Consider the following 23,089-nt stretch of genomic DNA (forward strand, 5'->3'; position numbering starts at 1 on the left):
TCTGAGCAGAGCATGGAAAAATACAACCAAATAATCAGAAAGTCGGTTTTGCACAGGGCTCAGCATTACAAACCAGGTTGGACTGCACAAAAAGCACATTTGATTCTGCTCTGGGCCTGTAATTCAGCTGCAGAACCAAAACCAGAAGTGAGAGAAAGCATCAGGAGAAAAATCCTGAACTGAGGGGAGGTTCAGGGCTGCCAGCTGGAGTTGGAAATGGAAAAGCTCAGAGGAAAAGAGCTTTTTGTGGGTCTGGGCTGAGCTGAGGGAGTGCCAGCCCCAGAGGTGTGCTCTCCAGAATTCCCAGTGCCAGCCTGGCACAGGGAGAGAGCTGAGCCTCAGACAGGAAAAGCTTCCACAGGATTTTTCACCCCAATTCCATTTCCAACACAAAATCCACAAAAGCAGCAGGAAAATCAGCTTTATCCCAAAACCCTGCAGGTGTCCTACCTCCCAAAGTGAGGTTGTAGGGTGTGCTCCAGTCACTCCAGAAGCCTGGACCATGGAGATTCCTGCTCCTCACTTGCACTGAGGATGGCGAGTCCAGCAGGGCATTGTCCATGGCCACGGAGCTTTCCAGGGCAACCTGAAGCATCTGTTGGATTGTCCAAATCCATTATTGTTGTAAAATGAAACAGGAAAACACAGAAGGAACATAAATAAATTGTATGGAGTCAGAATTCCCCGAATTCCCTTCCATGCCTTCTCTTTCAACTCAGTTTTTGAGAAGGATGGGAGTGCTGAGTAAATCAATTTGTTCCTAAAGTGACAGGAGATATCGTCCTCATCTTCTACACAAATATTTTCTGGTTTTAGGTAGCCAGCTGGATTAAAAATCTTTCTTTCTTTAAATTTACTGTCAATTTGAGACTGGTGGAAGTTGTATAACTCTGTGGAAAACAAGTTGTTTCATTATGGATTGCAAATTAACAGCTGCTTGTTATTCCAGAGCCATTTGCATGGTAGGAACAGAAAAAAAAAAAAAACATATTTATACTAAAACTTATAAATATTAAACACTGATGAGTTATGGAACATATAGAATGCTGAAAGAAAATGGGCTTAGACTTCACAGAATCCAGGATTTCACCTAAGGAGAAAAATGGGAGTTTTGTTTGTCAGAGCCAGCAGGAGATGGGACTTTTCTCAGTGGGACAGATGTAAAATCCAGCTTTTCCAGGAATAAACAGCAAGCTAAGCCCAGCTTTTCCAGGGACAGGCAGCCTGCTAAGCCCAGCTCCACCAGAACAGCCACACTCCCAGTCCAAGGCCAAGGAGAGTGGTGGGAATGCAGGGATTTGGGAATGCCCCAAGGCACAGAGAACCTCACCTGGCTGTCCCCGTGTCCCGGAGGAGCAGAGATCCTCACTTGGTGCTGCAGAGGGAAGGGCAGCGGGGCAGGGCTGGACCAGCAGAGCTTCACCTGGCCCCTCTCAGCCAGCTCCAGGCGCAGCTTCACGGGGGCCTCAGGCTTCACTGCACACAAATTACCCACAAGTTAGCCCCAGCTTCACCCAGGGCTGCTGGGTCTTACTGACTCACAATTCAGCCTTAAACTCAGCTCTCTTAAACTCAGTTTTCAAGAGCTGCTCTACTGCATGGCAGTGTTGTGTAATATCTCTGGAAAAGTCACCCTGCTGTTGCAGTCATCAAGAAATGCTGTTTGACCTCCCCTTTCCCTTAAACCTGCAGGAATTCCTTCCCTCAGGCCGCATTTTTTCCCAGTAGCCAAGCCCTGGCTTACCTGCCTTGCAGGAAAGAGGGAATGGGCAGGAGAGGGATGGGAATGCTGAGAAAATCAATTTGCTCCTTATAGTGTACACTGGGATTTCCTAAATATTCCCATCCTTCCACAGGGATTATGGCTGTGAAAGGAGGTCTCCAGGAGAGTGAAAATGGAGATTTGGATATTCCCATGGGGATGAAGGGAGCTCTGGATGGGAAATCCTCAGGATTCCATTCCTGGGACAGTGCCAAGGAACCCAGGTCCTGCTTTTCCCTGGCACTGAGACCTTGGCTGGCCCTGTCCTCATTCACAGCCAAGTTTTGCCCAAGGAAGAGTAAAACCCTGCTCCAAACCACATGCAGAAGGGAAAACATTCCCAAAAATCCTGAGCACTGGGCAAATGTTCCCTTCAAATTCCATCTGCTCTGGGGTCCAGCTCTCCAAGGGTCCTATTTAAGTGAATTACTGGAATGTCACTCAGTTATATCAAATATCTCTAATTATTTTCAGTATAAATCCACCATACCAAGTCAGATTTTATTTAGTTATTTCTATCAAAAATCTTTTATTATTTTCAGTATAGATCTACCACGCCAATCCAGATTTTATTTGATTTCTACTTCTAAACCATCTCAAAGCAATTAACTTCAGGAAGGCCAGCAGGGAGTGATTGGGGAGGAAGCAAATAAAAGTCAGTGGCTTTGCCATCACATTTCCCTGAATCAGATCCCACAGATAATGATGGTTGTGATGCCACCTGCTCCACTATCAGCAAATAAAATCCACGTGGCACAACCACTCAAGAGTTTTACATTCAAAATAGTTTTAATTGAGCTAAATCTTGGCAGAACATATATTAATATTGTGCATTTTTAAAACATGCTTCACTAAGCAGAGCTAACTCATTGTGTCGTTTTTGAAAACTGGCAGACTCCAGCCTGAATTTTTAATTTCTTCCAAACCAGCAGGAAGAAAAATGTCACCTCTCATCTTCCAAACAAGCCCACCCAGAGATTTTAACAGGTTCTGTCTGCAGAGCACATCAGTTATGAGGAAGTTCATAAAATTCCAAAGTTTTTAAGTTAATAAGATGTTCATAAAACTTTAATTTTTTTCCCTGCAGCTGACAGCTCCTGCCTTTATGAAATCTGCCCAAATCTGCAATAACTGGGCACGTTGGATAGCAACACATATCAAATTCATCATGTCAGGAGAGTTTGAGCTTGATCAAACACACAGGAATGTTTTCCAGCTTGGGGTTGCTTGGGTGAGGAAGAAAACATCAGGATGAGAGAGTTCCTTGGGAAAATGGGTGGGATTTCTTGCTAAGCAACTTTGGGAACAGCTTTTTTTTTTTAAATTTAATTGAAGTCCTCAGCAATAAGCTCCAACACTGGGCCAGTCTTGTGCACAGAGAGGAAAAAATTAGAAAGGATTAGAAAGGAAAAAACGAGAAATAACCAAAATTTTGAGTGCTTGGGCTGTGCTCAGTGTGGTTTGCACTGGAGCCCAGACAGGGATTAGGGAGCTTTTCCTGCCCTGTCTGTGCCCCCTTTCCCAGCAGAGCCATCCTGCTGCTGTTTTGAAGCACAGACAGATGACTTCAACTAATTAAGCTGGAAAGAGGGTACATTTATTTCAGTGCTGAAAAGAGGGTACATTTATTACAGTGCTGGGCACATGGGGAATAACCTCCCAAAGACATGTGCAAGGAGTCCCAAACTCCTGCTTCTGTTTATCCAAAAAGGTTTTAAATATTCAGATGGTTTCCAGGATGCCTATTACATAATCATTAACCCTCTCATTTTGTATTATAATTAGCTGAATGTCCATTGGCACAGTTCTCCTCTTTAATTGGGTCAGTGGGCTCTGAGGTGGGTCAGAAGAGTCCACTGTGGTCAGTGGGCTCTGAAATGGGTCAGAACCCAAAGAATGTTTGGGTTTGGACCCATTTCAGTACAGTAAGTTCTGACTTACTTCCTTTGAAGAGGAAGTAAGACCTCTTCTTCATGGAAAACTCTTCACCCATGTCAAGCTGGCAGGGCTCCTTGTCCTGCTGGTCACAGTCCAAAGCTCCTCTCATTCTTAGAAGTCAGTTGCATTCATGGCTCCTGCACTCTTTCAATACTTCATGTATCACCTGTCATTCCTAACCTTGTTTCAGTAACCCCCACCTGGTATCAATTCATTTCCTTGTTAAGCTCTAATCACAAAGCACGACCTTTGCTAAGTACATTTCTAACTTAACCCCTTGATTCATTTAAGCTATTAATTAAAACACATTGTTTTCACCCCTAGTTGCATTCCCAGCTCGCCCCTTGGCTGGGTTTTCCCTGGGCAGGGGTTCAGCCATGCTCACCAATGTCTGTGGGCTGCAGGGCCATCGGGGGTGACCCCAGGGCTGTGCCACCTGCCACCACCTCCAGCCACAGCAGGTAGGTGTGGTTGAGGCTCGGGGTGGCCACCAGGCACTGGCAGGTGGCCTGGTCCCCGCAGTCACACGGAGCCACCCTCACTGTCCCCTGCAGAGAGCTCGTGGATGCAGCCCCCAGGGACAGCTCTGACCTGCAGCGGGGAAAAACAAACAGGAAACAAAACAGTTTTCTGTATCTCAGTAGGTGTGGCCATCTGGATATGGTTTATTGCTCAAAAAACTAGATTAATTAATTTAAAAAATAATAATTGTAACCAATCGCTTCAACTCTGCTGCTTCTCCCTTTCTAAGTGGTTTTCAAGTAATGAACACAATTCCATTAGAGAATTCCCAGATGTTTTTTAGGCACACAGTGCTGTTTTACCGTCCCATGGCAGCTCCCTGCCATCCCAAAAGAGATGAATTTCTAATTCCCATTTGTGAGGCACTGAAATAACACTAAAACAATTTGATGTTCCCTCCAGCTCCTGCTACAATTGAGCATTATAGGGAATATTATAATCATTGAATGGTTTGGGTTGGGAGGGACCTTAAATCCCATCCCATTCAACCCCCTGCCATGGATAGGGACCTTTTCCACTACCCCAGGCTGCTCCAAGCCCCATCCTTGGACATTTCCAGGGATCCAGGGGCAGCCACAGCTTCTCTGGGAAATCCACTCCAGGGCCTCCCCACTCTCCCAGGGAACAACTCCTTCCCAATATCCCATCTGAATCTTCAGAACCAGCAGTTCCCAAAGGATTTTTCATTCTCATCTCTACTCTTCAGGCTCTTCCAGAAACCCACATTTACGGAATTCTGCAGGTATCCAGTGACTGAAGGCTTCCCAAGGTTGAGAATTTAATAGTGAAAATAATTCGTGGCCAAATTTCTCCCAGCATCAAAGCCAAGACAAACCCTGACAGCTCAATCACCTCAGATTCTTTCCTGCTTTTCACGTTTCATCCTTACCCAAAAAAAAGGAAAGCTCCTGTTTGGAATTGTTCTGAAGTGATTTTGGAATTATTTCTGTCCAGTAAGGGTTTTGTTTTACTAATTCAGAGAAAGAAATGGAAATTCATGGAATAAGAGCCTTTCAGTACATTTTTTCAATGGTTTTATAGCTGGCACAAGTCACTGGAACACTTGGATTCAGGGAGGGCAGAGATCTCTGCACTGGAGGAGAAGGAAGGATGAGATCTGCTGCTTTATTTTTTGGGTTTATTCCATTTGTTATCTGCTCCATTTATCTGAGAGCAGAGCACAGGGAACTGGCCATGATTCACCAATTCCAATTCCATATCCTGCCCTGCTTAGAGAGGAAAAGGTCAAAAAACTGAGGAGAATTATGGAGGATGGGAAGAGCTCAGGCTGGGACTGCAGGGAACCACTCCTGGATCATCCCAGCCCCACTCCCCTCATCCCTCACTGATCTTTCTGCATCTTGGGGCACTCTGAGGCTGGAAAAACATGGAATTTGGGCAGCACTGCCCTCCCAGCTCCTGGGCTCTGCAGGAACAATCCCAAGCAGGTCCATGTCAAGGTATGGGTTACATTTATTAATGCTCCAGACAGTCAATCCTGACATTGCTGAAATAATTCTCACCAGCACTCGCAGACTTTAGGACACGGGAATTATGCTGATGGTATCTGGCAGACATAGAGCTCTGAAATTACTTGGAATAATTTGGTTTTTCTAGATGTGGCTCTGCTGTTTTCTCCTGAATTTCCTTTCAAAAACTTTGCAGAATTTTCTTTGAAGCTTCTCTGCCTTCTCCTGTTGCTCAGATTTTATTGGTCCCAAAAGCCACAATCAATCTATGAAAACACATTTTTTCCTTCAAACCATGTCTTTGATCTGATCTATCTGGAAAGTGGTTACCACCACACCAGCTCCTCATCATCCCTAATAATTATTTCAAATTTTAACCATCCAAATGAACTTGTTTGCATCAAAAAAAAAAAAAAAAACAAACAGTGTAAAGGGAGAAAAATGCCAAAGACTTATTAACCCTCACAAGCTGAGGAGAGGTCAGTGGCTCCTTCACCCAAATCCTGTCACAGAGAGTTCTTTTAGCCAACATCTTGGAAAACCTCAGAAAAAGAAAACATGTAGGGAGTCCTAAATGTTTTATATTTATATTCAACCCCCTTCAGAAGGTGATGCTTCTCCTGCTAAATTCATCTGTGTCCCCGTGGGGAACCTGGAGACTTTCAATTAGATGCTGCAAAATGTCCTGGCTGAATTTCAATCCTGTTCTTGCAATTGAAAAGAAAAAGTAAAACCTTTTTTAGGGCAACTTACCTGCATTTTCAGGAAAGGTGACTGTGACATAGGGTCACCATTGTAACTCTGCTGTCACATTATTCCTACATCCTTTCCAAGCACTGCCTCTACTGGGAATGGACGGAGCAAAGCTGTCTGAGGCTTCCAGGATTTTTCCCATAAATATTTCCCAGTGTTTTTGATCAACAGTAGCTCTAGAAAAATTCTTATTTGAAGAACCTGCCCCATTAAACTGCAGCAGATCTGGGGGCTGCAGCGCTCATCAATCTCTAATCAGAGATTGTTTTTCTCTGGCTGGAGAGGCTCAATGTACAACTGTTTGCACGATTTATCCTTAAAAAACACGGGACTTTAGGCCCCAAACTGGAGGAGAGCCTCCCAGGTACTTCAAATAAGTCAAAATCTGAATGCAGCCTCAAAGGGCAAATGATAATCATTGCTCAAAATTGAAATGGGAGCACTCACCAAGGGGATCCCTGAGGCTAAAGAGTCCAGCTCATGGAATTAACCCTGGGCTTTACAGCATTCCTGGGATCAGACAGCTGGAAAGATGTTTGGTATAAAATTAACCCATTAGTCTAATGAAGTTTTGGAACAACCTTTTCTCTTTTCTATTCTTTTGGAATAACCATTTCAAAGCCCCATCCCCTCCCTCACTTGAGCCTCTCACAGAGCACTGCCATGGGCAGAACAGAACATTCCCATTCCTGATTATTTCCAAGCAGGAAAACTGTGGATGTGGTAAATTAGAGGAGACTTCTCTAATGCTGAAAAAAAAAAAAAAATGCTGTGAGAGACCCAAGCTTTCCTGATGTAGATTCTCCTGTATCATTATTCTTTTGCATTGCCCTGTATGTGAGAATCCTGGCTGGATCTCCAGACTCCCGGGGAGAAACACATGCCAGGAATACATATTTTTAAAACTGGGAATGTTTTCAAGGTATTTTGGCTCAGGAATAAAATGCTAAGGTATCAGAGAGCCAACAGGGAAAGCTGTCACCTTCCCAAAGGCTGAAATGCTTGTGCTTCCTGCTCCCCCAGAGCACAGGGACCCTAAAAGGAAAATTTAATATGGAATGTGGGGAGGGAAATGAGTTCTCCAAGGTTTTGCTTTGTTTCTCATCTTTGCAGCAAAGAGGAATCAAATAGAGACTCTGCTGAATCCACAGGGCCTGCTCTCCTAAAGTGCATGGAACTCACTGAATTCCCTTCCTAACACAAGCAACCTGAGGCTCCAGTCTGGTGGCATCCCAAAACATTTCAATATAGAGATTTCTGCACTGGGATCACTGGTGAAGCTTTTCCTGTGAAGCTGAGCCTGGATGGAGCAGAGCAAAGGCAGAGCTGCTACCCCCACAAACACCCATGGAATGGTATTCCAGGAGTCAGAGTCATGAGGAGCACTGGAAATGGGAACCCACCTCACCAAAATGGGAGTAAAATATTGTGTCAGCTAAACAACCATATTTATTCCTAAATAATAAATTTGGTTTCTGCTCTGACTACAGGGATGATTTTTGCCAGATGAGATCTGGCTGTTCAGGAAGTCCTCCTCTATAAATTCAGTTAATTCAACTATTTCAGTAAATCTGTTTAATAAGGAAATTAAATCTGAGTGTTTTTATACCAATCCTTCAAACCTATCAATAACCCAGAAAAAAAACCCAGGGTGGTTTCATGGAATCAAACAGATCTTTTTGTAACCAATGTATACCAGACCTGCTCATCCCACAGGCAGGATGATTCCACCTCCCAGCATTCCAGGGAATATTCACCACAGTGACAATGAGATGAGAGCAGCATGTGCCATTGGATCACATGTAAAGTACCAGTTACTTCAAGAGAGACAGTATTATGGTTTAAAAAAAAACCCGAAAAAAACAAGGAAAAAAAAAACCAAAAAACCAAAAAAAAACCCAAACCAAACCAAAAAGAAACACACACACAAAAAAAACCAAAAAAACAAAAAAACCCCAAACAAATAAAAAGCAGAACCAAGACATTAAAATTAAGAAATTCTAACAACAAAGATACATCAAGAAGTCAAAGCTGATTTCATTAAAATATTTTAAGAAACATGGGAAGGACAGAGAAAGGGGACTCTCCATTCCAACCATTTTTCATTCAAATAACCACAAACATTCAATATTATCCATGATTACTTTTAGACAGGATAAAGCAAAATCTGCAGAGCTAAAGCTCCCACCATGCTGGAAGCTGCAATGTTGATGTTTTAGGAAATGCTTTCAGTTTTCCAGACAGATTTAACAGTAAATCCTGTACTTACCCAGAGTATAGAAGATTCACCTTCAGGTCAGTCCTCAGGTCCATCTTCAAAAGCTGCAGGTTACAAACCAATAGGTCCAGCTTGCCTCTAATCCAACATTCCATGTTCCAGGTCCAGTCTGAACAAAAGAAAGGGATCACACATTTCTGAACTGCATTAAAATAAAATAAAATAAAATATCTGGACAGAAGTCACTCACAAAGAGAGGACAAGGAATTTTTCCTGAAAGTGAGGCTGCACCACAAATGGGAAAATATTTATGAATAATTTGAGTTGGGCACCTTAAACACCTCCAAGGTTCACAATCCACGTGGTTCTGTACTGTCACAATTTAAAAAGGAATATTTTTTACCTGGATTTAGGGACAAGGCTGCAGGGTGAAGAAAAATGAAGCTGATGGTGGTTGCTGTGTCCTGGGAAGTGGCACAGCCTCAGCTGGGAATTTGTGGAATGAAATTCTACCTAATGAGGTCAAGGAGATCCCTGGCAGCAGGATGCCAGCTCCGTGTTCCTCAGAGACAGGAGGAGGAAAAACTCCGTGGGGAAAAAATCCCAATCCATGTACAGACATTTACTGCACATTTATTATTTAAAGCCTCATCATTCATGTAGAAATGATGCCATTTGCTCTCCATCTCCCCTGCCTGCTGATGGAGTTTAAAGCCCACATCCACCAAAAATATTTAAAATATTCCTCACAGTGTCTAAACTCCTTTGAAAATCTGGGTTTCTGTCCTCTTATGCAGTGCTCCATATTTTATTTACAATTCCCCTGGAAAGACAGCCAACTTTTTTTTTCCCTTTTGAAACTGTGCTGTACAATTCCTCCATCTTCCACTACATTCTGAGATAGGACTTTACCACACAGAAGAAAGATTTTGCCATACTGAGAAAGGATTTTGCCAAATTGAGAAAAGATTTTACCACACTGAGAAAGGATTTTACCACACTGAGAAAGGATTTTACCACACTGAGAAAGGATTTTACCAAATTGAGGAAGGATTTTACTGCCGTGAGGAAGGATTTCACCACAATGTGTTGCCTGCCTAGGATAAAAGTGAATCCCCATTAATCCACCCACCCCTCTCCTCCCAAACAACAAAAAACACTAAATATTTTTGGAATAATTAACTTCATATGCCACTGAGTGCTAAACCCACCTATTTTCTGAGGAGCAGAGAGATTTATTTCTGAAGGAATAAACTTCCTTGCCTGCATGCTTGCTCTGTACAAAGAACAATCAATGTTGCTGGCACTCCAAAGGCAACACAGAAAATTTTCTTCATTCATTAAAGGCTTGATTTTGGGTGCTCCAAATTCTCTCCTCATACCAGACCAGCTCCCAGCTGAGAAAGGGCTCAAGAAGGTCTCATTCAGCAGCACACAGGGCAGTGTGAAATTCCTGGGAGGAACTGGAAGGACCATGCAATGGGCAGCTGCCATCTGAAGAAGCTCTGCAAATATAAAGGGAAAAGTATTGGAAATAAATGGAAAAGTTCATATTTTTGAACAAGTAAAAGGGAGTGTCTGATGTAATATAGAAATAGGTAAAAATCAGGTTGTGTCCAGGGGTTGTTCCCTGAGGTAAAGACAAAATTAATAAAAACATCCTCTCTGAATGGTGTCACAGGTGACAGATTCCAGATTTTACCCCAACCTCACTGCACTTAAACTTTTGTTTTCTCAATCTCTTGAAAAAGTCAAGGCCAAGATTGCAGGCAAAGCATCTCTTTGGGATTAAATTGGCTTTTATTGACCAAAACTGCAGTGAATCCTAAACTGAAGTGAATCCTAAGCTGGGTGTGAGTCTCATCTCCCCATGCAGTGCTGGAATAGATCCCCTCCATCTCTTTTAAAACAGCTCCATTTCAATAAAAATTTAATCCTGTTGAAAATATGAAACACAGTCCCACTGTAACTCTGAAATAAAAAAGGACAATATTACTGTGGGTACAACTGCACAACCCCAGGGCATTATCTGAGAAATGAGAGGCAGGAAAATGACCAATTTTTTTCCATCAGACTTAAAATAAAACCACTCTGTGCACATTTGTTGATGTCATGGCTTGAATTGTGCTCACAGTGGTTTAGAGAAGGATGAGCAGGGAACAACTTCCTGTTAAGCACTCTGAATTTAAAGATTAAAGCTCTACTTGCAGCAAGGCACAGGGGCATTAGTGCACTTTGCATTCTGCTCAGCAAGGGCAGAAATTTTAAGCAGTTCATTAAACAGAAATTAATTGATGCTCTAATGCTTTGCCACAGCCAAAATAAGAAATACCAGAATATCTCTGGCACTGTTTGATTAATAGAAATTCACAATTCTCCAGCACAGAGCGTGAGTTAAATAATACCAAAATATGAAATGAGAGCTCTAAAAAAAGCTGTTAAAACCAGAAGGTGCAGAGTGTTATTCTGCAGAGGGGTTTGCTTTCCCTCCACACAGATTTTGTGCTGCCAGACTCCTGCAGAGCTCTGCTGTTCCTTCCTCTCCCACTAAACAGTTTGTGCCTCTGTAAATCCCAGCTTCATTAGGCCTCCAGCAGGAGGAGTGGAGCAAACAAACTCTCAGGCCATAATCCATGATTTAAAAAGGGACCAAAAAGTGACAAAGAGCAGGACAGAGAAGCAGCACGGTCCCCAGCTCATCTCTTTTTCAAAGGAACTTCCCCCTCGTGTATCACAGATCATCTCAAGGGATTAATTAAAGATTATAAAGTCAAAAAGGTGCTCAGCCCCTTTCTTCAGAAACAGACAAAATGAAGTTAGAATGGCCCAGAGGAAGGCCTGACTTGCAGCTCTGTCCCCAGAGCAGCAGGGCCATCAGATGGTGACAAACTGCCCTGAAATCCCAGGAAACCTCCCTGGAGCATCCAGGTTTTCCAGTTAAAGCTGCTCAATATGTTCAGATCACAAAACGTACTTAGAAGAATTTCAGCAATGCAATATTTGATATTGAGTGGATAAAAGCACATATAGAGCAGGACAAAAAGGTGTTGATGTATATAAAAAGTACCTAAATCTAATGATTTCTTCATCTTTTTGATTCTTATTTTGTAATGACACAAATTTTTCAAATAGCTCCACTGGATTACAGGGTCTGCTTTATCCCTATGCATCATCATCACCTTTAAATAGTCCTTATTTGAATTTAAAAAAATATATAAAAGAAAGGCAAATAGCAGCTGTCCTTGCAGAGCAGGTGTTAATATTGTCAGAGGCATTTCCCAGTTTATTAATGCAGCATTTGGAGTGAGCTGAGCACCCTTTGGCAGCCCTGTGGTGCCCATGGCAGCAGGAATGGCAGCATTCCCCAGGAGCAGAGGAGTTCTCCTTGCACTTCCCCACACATTTTTATCTCACCAAATCTTCCAGGGCATTTATTTGGATGTTTCCTGATCTGAAAAGTTATCCCAAACTGTGTTTTGGGTGTTTTTAGTGACTTACCCATCAGTACAAACATGGTTGGAATGATTTGCCAACACATCTTGTTTTGTAGAGCTGACCTAAACACACACAGAAAATTAATGAAGGACTTATAATTATCAGTCTATAATTTCATTTTGTACTTCAGTTCATTTGGTACTCACACCTTTGTGAGCAGAATCATAGAAAACCAGAATGGTTTGGGAAGGAACTTAAAAATCATCTAATTCCAACACATCTAATGAGGAGAGACACTCCTCTCTACAGCAGGAAAGGAAGAACAGGCCAGAAAGGGAGGAAAAAAGCAGAATTTTCCAAGTGCAGCAGACACAGAAGCACTGATGAATTCCAACAGTGAAGACTTCTCTAAACTTTACAGCAACATTTCATTATTGTTCCTTCACTTCAGATACTTTGTTCTTTTTTATTTTCATCCAACACTTACATAAATTCTGCTAAAATCAATATATATTTTTATACTTAAAGCTCCACAGAGGAGACTTTGGCTGCTGTTGTAGCCAGGAACTGAGTAAAATCCACAGCTCAAGTCAGGCAGCAAATGCCAGGGTGAGAAATTCAAGTGAGGGAATCCCTCCAAAGGATTCCATTCCTGAAATATTCCTGAGGACAGTTTCCTTGAGAACATCCCTGGAGCCAAAGGAGGCAGTGCCAAGGTTATGTAATGCACTTTGGGGCTGCATGTCCTGGAAAATATATTAATTTTGATATTCCATATCCACCTGAAGCAGCAGCCAGCTGCCCAGGGAAGTCACAATTCCCAAGTCCTTGTCTCCTGCCTGCTCTCCCACCCATCCAGCTGGAGCTGAATTTCTCCAGCACTGTGCTCTGCAGGATCAGCCAATCTCATCCACTTTCCTCCCCTTCCATTTTGGTTTTTTAGCTCCATTTTCAGCAATTCAAGAGGGAATCTCAGATGTTCCCAGCCCCAATTTCAGGGGACAATTTGGCTCTCAGCACAGCTGGTAGGTGGCCCATCTTACCTCTTCCTTTTCCATTAGTTTATTTCTGTTAGAGAGGCATGAAGGCCAGAGGAATTATGGAGCTATCAGGTCATTTCACAAAGATACAGGCAGGAATTATTTCCAAATAACTGAAATTAGTTAGATTTTCCCTAATTTCAGAAGGAATAAGTACCTTTTAAAAGAGTTTATTTGACATAAATGTACATTATTCACACTATTAAATGGTTTAATGAGAAACAGCCCATATTCCTCTTTCATAGGTGTAACAAAAATCCCAGTCCATCCTTCAACCACTTCCCAGCAGGAAACTGGCAGAGATCACTTCCAAGAAAACTGGACATCCATTTCCAAAATGTATAAAGTTATCCACAGGCCCTGGGTATTAGAGTTTCCCCTATGAAATACCCATTTACACTGGGAAGAAATCAACCACAGAGCCCCAGAACCCCATGTGGAAGGAAAACTATAATTTATATACAGGTTTTTTAATGTCATGATGGAAGGCAAAAAAAATTAAGCGATAATTTCTCCCTGTAAAAGGTGGTCAGGATTGGAAGGGGCTGCCCAGGGAGATTTGGAGTCCCCATTCCTGGAGGTGTCCAAGGAACTCCTGGAAGTGGCACTCAAGGCTGGGGACAAAGCTGGACTTGATGGTCTTGGAGGGCTTTTCCAACCTCAATGATTTTGGGATTCTGACATAAAAATGGCCAGACAGAGCAATCAGAGGTTCTGATGTCAGCACTAATTTAATATTTGGGGCAGAAGGCAAAACCCCTTGTCAGGCCAGCTTGGGATCTCCTGTCACACGGACCTAGGCTGGTTTTACAGAGGTGTTTTTCCAACATTCCTGACCAAAGCCAGTACTGAACATGACCAAAAAGCCCTGAAAGCTGCATGGCCACAGAATCAGCCCCTTCACTGTTCAAAGTTCAGCCTTCCTTGTGTAAACTTTGCAGAATTGGGTAAAAAGAGATATATACAGATAAATCCCAGGGCAGGACAAATGCACTGCTGGAGCAGACAGGATTCCCAAAATCTTTTCCAGTGAGAACACTGAACTTGCCAGAAGTCCTTACTCCACTGTAAGAAAGAACACAAGTTTTACAGGAACATTTACAGAGAGCTGGAAGTTAAATAAAGAGAATTACTACAACTTGTAAGCTCTTTCCTAGAGAGAATAAATGAACACAGCCAGGACAAACTGATTTATTTGAGGTTGGGGAAGTGTCTGTACAAAAGGAAGGAATTTGGGTCCTTTTGAACAAATGTATCTTAAATTATTCTGGAACCACAGAGTTTGCTGCTGCTGTGTACAAGAAATTTCCTGATTTCTTATGTAAATACTGTATTCCTCTCCATATCAACCACGGAATTGCAGAATAGCTCAGCGCCAATAGTTGGGATTAAAACCAAACACAACAGATATGACAGGCAAGGAGAAGAGCAATGAAATAAGATCATTTTTATTTACTGGACAAGTGAGAAATCCTAGAATTCCCTGGCTTATCAGCATGGGAAATAGGTTCAGTACAACCTGAAATGAGCAGGACCCACAAACGCCTGCACTGGGCATGGAAAATAATATAAAACATCCCTGATTTTTGCAGGTACTGCACTACAGCTGGTTTTAAATATTAAAAATCTCTAGAAAGCATAAAAATATTTTAGCAATAATGTCTATGCACAGAATCTTCTGACCCGTTCTTTAAAGTGCCAAGGGCTTTCCAGTCCTGTTGGTCTGAGCATGGAATTCCATTTTGCCATTGAGTATATTAAAAACCATTCTTAATAAAGAGTTCTGAGTAAGCGGTACACACAAAACAGAAATGAGTACGACCCACACTGAATAATTTTGCTGATATTAAAGCTTTAATAAAGGCAACCCAAGCTGAGCAGAAGCACAGCTACAAATCCAACTCTAAACCTGCTGGTGGAGCCTCGCCCCCAAGACTCGACAGCAAAACGTCCCGAACTCTTCAGAGTTTCTCCAGACCCTGGAATTTCTCTGTTTGTAGTGAAACCGCTCCTCATTCATGCTGTGGATCTGTCATTCCTTTCGAGCAGAGCTCCTGGGATTCCTTGGCACTTAAAGGTTATATCCACGTTATAGGCGCGCTTGGAAGTTAAGGGCTCTCAGTGTGTTCATTATAAAATACATTCATAAGTGCTGTGCTGTACCACTCATTAACTTTCCGAAGTTCTCTTCTATCACAGCTCCCGCAGCATCGGGGACTCACAGCCCACATTCACCGAGATTTATTTTTGTTTTGCTTCTGACACTGAATCTCAGGGAATATAAGGAGGGAAAGGGCTGAAACCGCTTGGATCCGCGAGCGGGATGCGAAACCGGCTGAGGGCTGTGCTCAGGGGGATGGTTCAGGATATTAGAGGAGGGGGGAAAAAGCGGATAAAAAGAAAAATCACCAACCTGCTTCTCCTTGCTCTCGGGGTTCCGACTGGTGGCTGAAGCGACGCTGCCACGGTGTTGCTCCGACGGGGAGCGCCGGACGGGCGCTGCCCTCAGCCCGGCTCCCCTCAGCCTCCCTCGGCTCCCCTCAGCCCCGGCTCCCCTCAGCCCCGGCTCCCCTCAGCCTCCCTCGGCTCCCCTCAGCTCCGATCCCTCCGTCCCCAGCCCGGTTCTCCTCAGCTTCCCCCGGTCCCCCTCAGCTTCCCTCGGTCCCCCTCAGCCCCGACCCTTCCGCTGCCCCGCCCCGGCCCAGCGCCCCGCCCGCCGCGGCCCCTCACACGGGATAGCCGGGATGAGGCTGGGAATGGTTTGGAACACCGGGACCCTCACACGGGATAGCCGGGATGAGGCTGGGAAGGGTTTGGAACACCGGGACCCTCACACGGGATAGTGGGGAAGGGGCTGGGAAGGGTTTGGAGCCCCAGGAGAGGCTGAGGGAGCTGGGGAGGGGCCGGAGAATCCCTGAGGGAGCCGGGAAGGGGCCGGGGGAATCCCTGAGGGAACAGGGAAGGGGCCGGGGGAATCCCTGAGGGAACCGGGAAGGGGCCGGGGGATCCCTGAGGGAGCTGGCGAGGGGCTGGAGAATCCCTGAGGGAACAGGGAAGGGGCTGGAGAATCCCTGAGGGAGCCGGGAATGGGCCGGAGGATCCCTGAGGGAGCCGGGAAGGGGCTGGAGGATCCCTGAGGGAGCCGGGAAGGGGCCGGGGGATCCCTGAGGGAGCCGGGAAGGGGCCGGGGGATCCCTGAGGGAGCCGGGAATGGGCCGGAGGATCCCTGAGGGAGCCGGGAAGGGGATGGAGGATCCCTGAGGGATTCGGGAAGGGGATGGAGCATCCCTGAGGGAGCTGAGGGGGCTCAGCCTGGAGCAAAGGAGGCTCAGGGCCCTTCTGGCTCTGCACAGGGCCAGCCGGGGGGTCGGGATCTGCTCCCTGTGCTGGATCAGAATCTCCTCTTTGGCATGAAAACACGGATGCTGACCAGGAGCAGGAAGGATAAAAAGGGAGCAGGAAATAAAATCCCTACAGACACAGCAGGAGGGACAACCTTGGAAAAGTTAAAGCTCATCTCATTCCGCCCTTGCCGCTTTTCACTACACTAGGTTGCCCAAGGCTCATCCAACCTGGCCTCTTAATGATGCTAATTAATTCAAATATCTCAAGACCTGGTTGTGCTGTAATGCATATATCCATTATCTGCTGGCTCTCATTTAAGAGCAGTTGATACAAATTACCTTTTACTCCACAAGTAATGGACTGAATCACATTTTTGACCCTTTTGCACTTCAGCATTTGAGGAGTTGATAGATGTAAAGCAATACCACATATTTAACAGGAGCTTGCAATTAAAAACAACACCCAAAAATTATTTCAAGGAATTTTAAGCAAGGGTTTAGCCCTGCTAGGAAAGATGGACGTTTAATTTTACTTGTGCTCATACTTTTGTAAAAGGCAGCAGTAATTAAGAACGAGTGAACTAGAGATGAAAGTCCCAGCCAGGCCCAACTGAGGGTTTTATACAATGGTTTTTCTTCTCAGCAATATTATTTTAAAAGAAATGCAAACCCACTATCTCTGCTTCATGAGGTGTGAAGACAAATATTTTTGTTTCCCTATTGCAAGCTCTTCTCAAGTAACCAGACTGGAACTATCTTTTGGGTGGTGTAAACACTTCTCCCGTGAGCAAACCCACTGATTTGGCTTTCCTTTATTTATTGACTTTCTGTAATTCACAACCCATTTCCGCAAAGAAGCATCAGCCAATTTCGCTCCTTATTAAAATAACCCCTCTTAATTGATAAATTCTAATTTTAAAATATTTCCTGATTCTAGTATGACAGTTTGGGAAATCTGACTAAATACAGCTCATGTCTGAGGTTAGGAAGCCACTGAAGCTTTCATATCCCAGACTTTCACAGCATAAGCACAAGCTGTCAAAAGCTGCCACTAGAAAATTATTTTATTTAGACTATCTTGAGACAAACATTTGACAGAGTTTTCTTTCACTTCCTCATGTGCCACTGCAGTTCAGCCAGCCAGGAAAAAAAAAATCCCCTACAAAGCCTCCACTAGTGCAAATTTATTTATTTTATTAATTTTCCCCCCTCCCATAAGACCCAAACTAAAACTTCCTTGAGCTTAATCCTCTTGAGGAAGACAGAAGACAGGTAATTCCTCCTTTCAGAGTTCTTTGACGTGTGTTACGTTGTGGTTTCATCCTCATCATCCTTTGTGTAAACTTCAATTCCAGTTTATTCTGTCTTTCTTTATAGACCAGCTTCCCTGGAGGCCTCAAAGGCTGATCCCCGACAGGATTTGGGAACCAGGTGGGATCAGGGAACAGGGACAGGACAGGAATTTCCCCATAGAAAGGAGATTTGTTTAGATAAATTAATTTTAGAGGTATGAGATTTTAGGGGAGCAAGTATTTGGTTATAGTTTAAGAGTACTTGTAAGTTTTTTTGTTATAAGGTAATACATAATTTTTTTAACTGATAGTTGTTATAGAATTTTTGGGTTATTAATTTATTCTTTTATTGTATTGTGAATATTTTTATTTAATGGCTTTTGGTTTATTTGTACATACATGTTTTTTATTTTTTTACATTTTTAGCTATTTTATATAACTATATTTTTAATTATATTTTTAATATAGTTATTTATGTAAGGTATATTTTTATTTATAACTATAGAAATATAAGGTTGTGGGTTTCTTGTTGAGTGTTTGTGTATTGTATTTTTTGGCAGGGGCTGCCCAGGGAGGTTTGGATTCCCCATCCCTGGGGGTGTCCCAGGAATTCCTGGAAGTGGCATTCAGAGCTCTGGGCTGGGAACAAGGTGGGTATCAGGGCTTGCTGGCCTGGGAGGGCTTTTTCCAACATAAATGATTCTGGGATTCTATTACTTTATTTTATTATTATTACAAAATAATATTTTATTATTATTTGACATCTTGCTGCTCAAATGTTTTCATCACTGTTGTTTCTCTTCACGTCTGAATTACCTCAGTGAGTTTCCATTTTGCCAGTGCCATTTTGACTCCAGGATTTTCAGTTTCTCTGGGCTTTTTTCACCAGGACATGGAAATCCAGGATGTTCTCCAGCCTCAGCACAGCATCCCCTCTGCTCAGGGCCTCCCTCAAACAACTTTTGAAGAGGCTTTTATCATAAATACAAACAAGGAAATTTATTTTTTTTTCCCCCTCAGCCTCCACGTTTCACCTCAGATTTTCTCCCTCAAAGCATTATAAAAATAACAAGGGGCCAGAAGCCTTTCAACGAGTTTCATGTTTAAAAACAACAAAATACCATAAAATACCAAGCCCCAAGTGGTTTTGCAAAGCACGAGAAGATTTCAGTGACCTATGTGCATGTTTTCAATCTAAGTGTGAGCAAGAAACACAGAACTGTTCTCCAACAGAACAAAACTTCAGCCTTGAGGGTTTATTTATTTTAAAAATGTGACATTAAAGCAATTCCTTCCACCAATTATGCTGGATACAGTCACAGAGCCCTGTGTGGCAGATCATAATAATTCCCTGATCTCTTACAAATAAAAATTCCTAATCCCCTGCTCAGCTCTCCTGATTCAAGAATCTCCTGCTTGGTTTTCCATCCAGATAGATTATCTGAGGAGGAGCAAAGATGCCAGGCTGGGTTTGGGTTGGAAGGCTTAAAAATGGATAAAATTTAAATCCCATCCCATGGGCAGGGTCACCACTTATTGTAAATGCAGGTGAACCCAATGGGAAGAAATAATGATGTCTGACTCAGTTCAGAAGGCTGAATGATTTCTTTATTATAACTATGCTAAAATACATTAATATACTATATAAAAGGAGGATACTAAAACTATATACTACTTTCTCTGACTCTAACACAACTCATGACCCTCTCTGAGAGCCCAGCCCCAGGTGGGTTGGATCTCAATCAATCCTCACCAGAATCCAACCAAGCATCACCCCAGGTGAACAATTCTCCAAACACATTCCACATGGGAAAACAAGGAGCAGAAATAGAAATTGTTTTCTCTTTCATTTCTCTCTGTGCACCTCCATGAAAAATCCTGAGAGGGAGAGAAATGTGCTGCCACAACCTCCCACTGTCCCAGGCTGTTCCAGCCTGGCCTTGGGCACTGCCAGGGATCCAGGGGCAGCCCCAGCTTCCCTGGGAATTCTATTCCAGGGCATCCCCCCTCTCCCAGCCAGGAATTCCTCGGCAATATCCAATCCAAACCTACTTTCTTTCATGGTGAAGCCATTCCCTCTTTTCCTGTCCCTCCATCCCTTCTCCAAACTGTTCATCTTTTAAGCAAAGAACACCAGGAGTTTGTACCACAGCAAGCACAGGGAAGTTTCCAAAATAAAAAATACAAGCACAAAAACCATAAATCCCTTGATATTCACAAGATTCTCTTCATTTATGCAAATCTGTAATTACTTTATAATCAAAGCATGGTTTGAGAGGCAGGAAGGGCAGGAAGGGCAGAGCCACAGCAGCTGCTCATGGAGAGGGAAGAAGGAGAAAAGGGAGAAAACCCAAGTGGCACCAAACAGCCTTGGCTTCCCAAGGGAAGTTCAGCTGAACCTGTGGGAAAGGAAGGATGAACTGATAATATTTCATAATATATTCTTTATTTTTTAATAGTTAAGCTCTGTTAGGAATAAGCTTTTGAGGGAGGCAGAAGGGAATGATCTACAGCAAATTTCCATCCCTTTTAAGCCTTCACACGGCTGCACAAGAGGTCCCAGGTAATTAGTGCTGTCACCATTAGTGCAGCTTATTTCCCAAGAGCCACGGTGTCATTTGGCAAAAAGAGGATCTGAGTGCATCCAAGGGGGAAATTGCAGCAAAATATACAAGTTTGGTTAAAAAAAAGTGGTCCTTGAAGCAGCAGGCTGTGCAGTTTAACTTTCATTTTGACAGGCTGGATGTGTTTGATATGTCTATTTAACGGGCTTTTAAATAAAACCACTGTTACTATAGTAACATTTACATCAGAGGTTGTGCTCATGCTGCCTCTGAGGTACAGAAAACCAATCTGCTCTGCTCACCTTTGTGCTTCTCACCGATATTTTACATGGCAAGCGTGTTTTCTAATAAATAATTTCCTTTTTTTCAGAGTATTTTCCTTCTCAACTTGGAAATGAGGATATATTTGAGCTGGTTGGCTTTGCAGTGACTAAGCCCTGTGTGTGGGAACAGCACTCCTGGTGCCAGGGAGAACAAGGATCGCATCAAAAGGAAACTGCAGCCTGGGGAAATCCATGCAGGATCCCTGGAGGGGTCCAAGGCCAGGTTGGACTGTTGGAGCAACCTGGGATAATGGGAGGTGTCCCTGCCATGGGAATGAGATGGCCTTTAAGGTCCTTTCCAAGCCAAACCATTCCAGGACTCTACAATTTCCATCAAATAGGACAAAGTTTGCTTTTCTACTCCTCCATGAAGTTTCCCTGGTCCAACTCTGCTTTCACTCAACAGCACCAGAATATTTACAGAGCAAAACGTGACCCTCTTTGGATGAGGAAATGGAACCACCCAGGGTTTTCCTCTTTGGATGAGGAAAGGAAACCATCCAGGGTTCTCAATTCCCCTAAAAAGACTTTTTAGTCTTGTGTGTCCTTAGCAGCTTGATTTTCCTTCTATTTTTCCTCCTATTTTTCTGGCTGATGAGCATCACTTGAAATCAGATTTTAGTGAAAACGTGCATGGATGGGACTGTGGAAGAGCCCAACCACTGCTGGCCATGTAAAGCCAGCTTTGCTGGTGTCACAACCATGAAAAAAACAGGATTTACTTCAGATTCCAAAGCACTGTTGGGTCTGTTATCCCCACAGTCCCTGCCAGGATGACACACTCAGCTCCATCTCAGGGAGGAGAAAGTAAACACCACGACTTTTCCCTCAGGGGGCGGTGGTGGTGGTGGGGATCTATTTCCAGCAGCACTTCAGAAAAGCTGGCACCAATCTGGGTTCTCAAGTGGGATCTCACAGAGACCAGGAATTCACAGCACGGAGCTGGCACAGAGAGAAATGCTGCAGAAAAGGGGAAGGTATTTTAATAAATGCCTTTATTAAAAAAAAAATCTAGGCTTTTTATCAATTTAAATGTTTCTAAATCTGTCAAAAATTCAGTTTGTGATAGTCATAGACTCAGAAAAAATATCAAATGGGTGGTTTATCCAAATTGAGGCCACTTTTGTTGTTCTGGCTATGGAAAGAATTTTACTTAAATGTTTATATTTCAGTGATGTGTTTCATCTAACATGAAATAGAAATTCCTTCTACTCATGCCCACAATAAATGAAAATCATGGAAGGGTTGGAAGGGGCCATGAAGTTTTTTTTACATGGCACCATTTTTTCATTAGAGCAGGGGGAGTTTGAAAATGGGTACAAGGATCCTCCATTACCTTTGTCCCACCATCCCAAAATGGAAAAAAACATTCCTAAATAAAAGACAACCTCACACATCTTTCATTCCAAAAGAGAAAAAAAAAAAAATCCTAAATAAGGAACAACCTCACGCATCTTTTGTTGCTCATTTTTGCTGCGTTATTCTCAAAAGCCAGATTATTTCACCTAAACATCAAGGGAAGTGCTGGAATACTGTCCAGTGTTTAGCTCCTACAAAGCAAAGGTTTGGACACTAATTTTTGGTTAAATCCTTGGAAGATTTGGGTTTCAGTGTCCAAAATCTGGCAGCATTTCATCCCTGTTCAGTTGGAGTGTGGAATGGCTGAATCCATCTGCTGAGATGTTGTTTTCTGCTTATTTTCTAGATAATAATAGGTGAGAAGGGGGGAAAAAACCACAGGGATATTGAGTGTGTGGTGGGAAAACAGGAAAAACTGGGCTAGGAAGGGAAGATATGGGAAGAGGCAGGAACGAGAAGCAGATGGATCCTTCTGGGTGGGAATGATGTGTCCAGATAGTGCTGGCACAGAGAAAGTGTGAGTGAAGGGATGATCCTGGAATTGTGACAGCAGGGAAAGGGTCAGGGACACAAAGTCCCACCACAAAGGGGTGAAATCTCTGTGAGAGGCACTGGGAGGCTGTGCCTTCAGATTTATGGGATGGTGGGAACTTTGGATGCTGGATTCTGAAGTTGTTCCCTTTTTATTTGGGGAAAAAAAAAAGGGATCAGCACTGCCTGGGACAGCCATTCCCAATTTTTGGAGAAAAATGGGAACAGCACTGCCTGGGACAGCCATTCCCAGTTTTTGGTGCCCCTGGAGCAGGCTGGGAGCAGCTGGTCCATGGAGAGGGGTGTTCTGTGTGTCCTTTCCTCAGGAATTCCACATGGGAATGTTCCCTCAGGCAGCATCACTGATGCCTGGTGGGGGCTGCCCTAGAGCAGAGCTGGGCAGAGTCACAGAATAAAGCAGGGATTTGTGGCAAAAGGTCTCCCCTTGAAAGCTGTCAAACACAAATCTGATTTGATTATTCAGAACCGACAGGTTTTCCCTTCAGAAAGGTCACATTTATTTAATTTATTTATTTTAT

The 23,089-nt window shown here is 43.3% G+C and overlaps 1 protein-coding gene and 1 long non-coding RNA gene across 3 annotated transcripts in view; one reads left to right on the top strand and one right to left on the bottom strand.

Moving 5' to 3' along the window:
- LEPR (leptin receptor) overlaps positions 1-15,677 on the bottom strand; it is a 29,741-nt gene extending 14,064 nt beyond the window's left edge. Inside the window, exons 1-7 of one of the 2 annotated variants that reach the window (XM_030278514.4) lie at positions 15,551-15,677; positions 12,161-12,219; positions 9,874-10,167; positions 8,714-8,831; positions 4,086-4,291; positions 1,331-1,476; positions 451-595 (exon numbers count right to left, since the gene is read on the bottom strand). In XM_030278514.4, the coding sequence (XP_030134374.4) occupies positions 451-595; positions 1,331-1,476; positions 4,086-4,291; positions 8,714-8,831; positions 9,874-10,167; positions 12,161-12,200 (949 nt within the window). In that variant the 5' untranslated portion in view covers positions 12,201-12,219; positions 15,551-15,677. 2 annotated transcript variants of the gene reach the window in all.
- A 768-nt stretch (positions 15,678-16,445) lies between these two features.
- Positions 16,446-21,670, top strand: LOC116808670 (uncharacterized). Its single transcript, XR_004368607.3, has 2 exons — positions 16,446-18,423; positions 20,708-21,670. It is a non-coding gene; the product is annotated as an uncharacterized lncRNA (long non-coding RNA).
- Positions 21,671-23,089: the final 1,419 nt, after the last annotated feature.

This window comes from Taeniopygia guttata, chromosome 8, assembly GCF_048771995.1.
Source record: "Taeniopygia guttata chromosome 8, bTaeGut7.mat, whole genome shotgun sequence".
NCBI lineage: Eukaryota > Metazoa > Chordata > Aves > Passeriformes > Estrildidae > Taeniopygia > Taeniopygia guttata.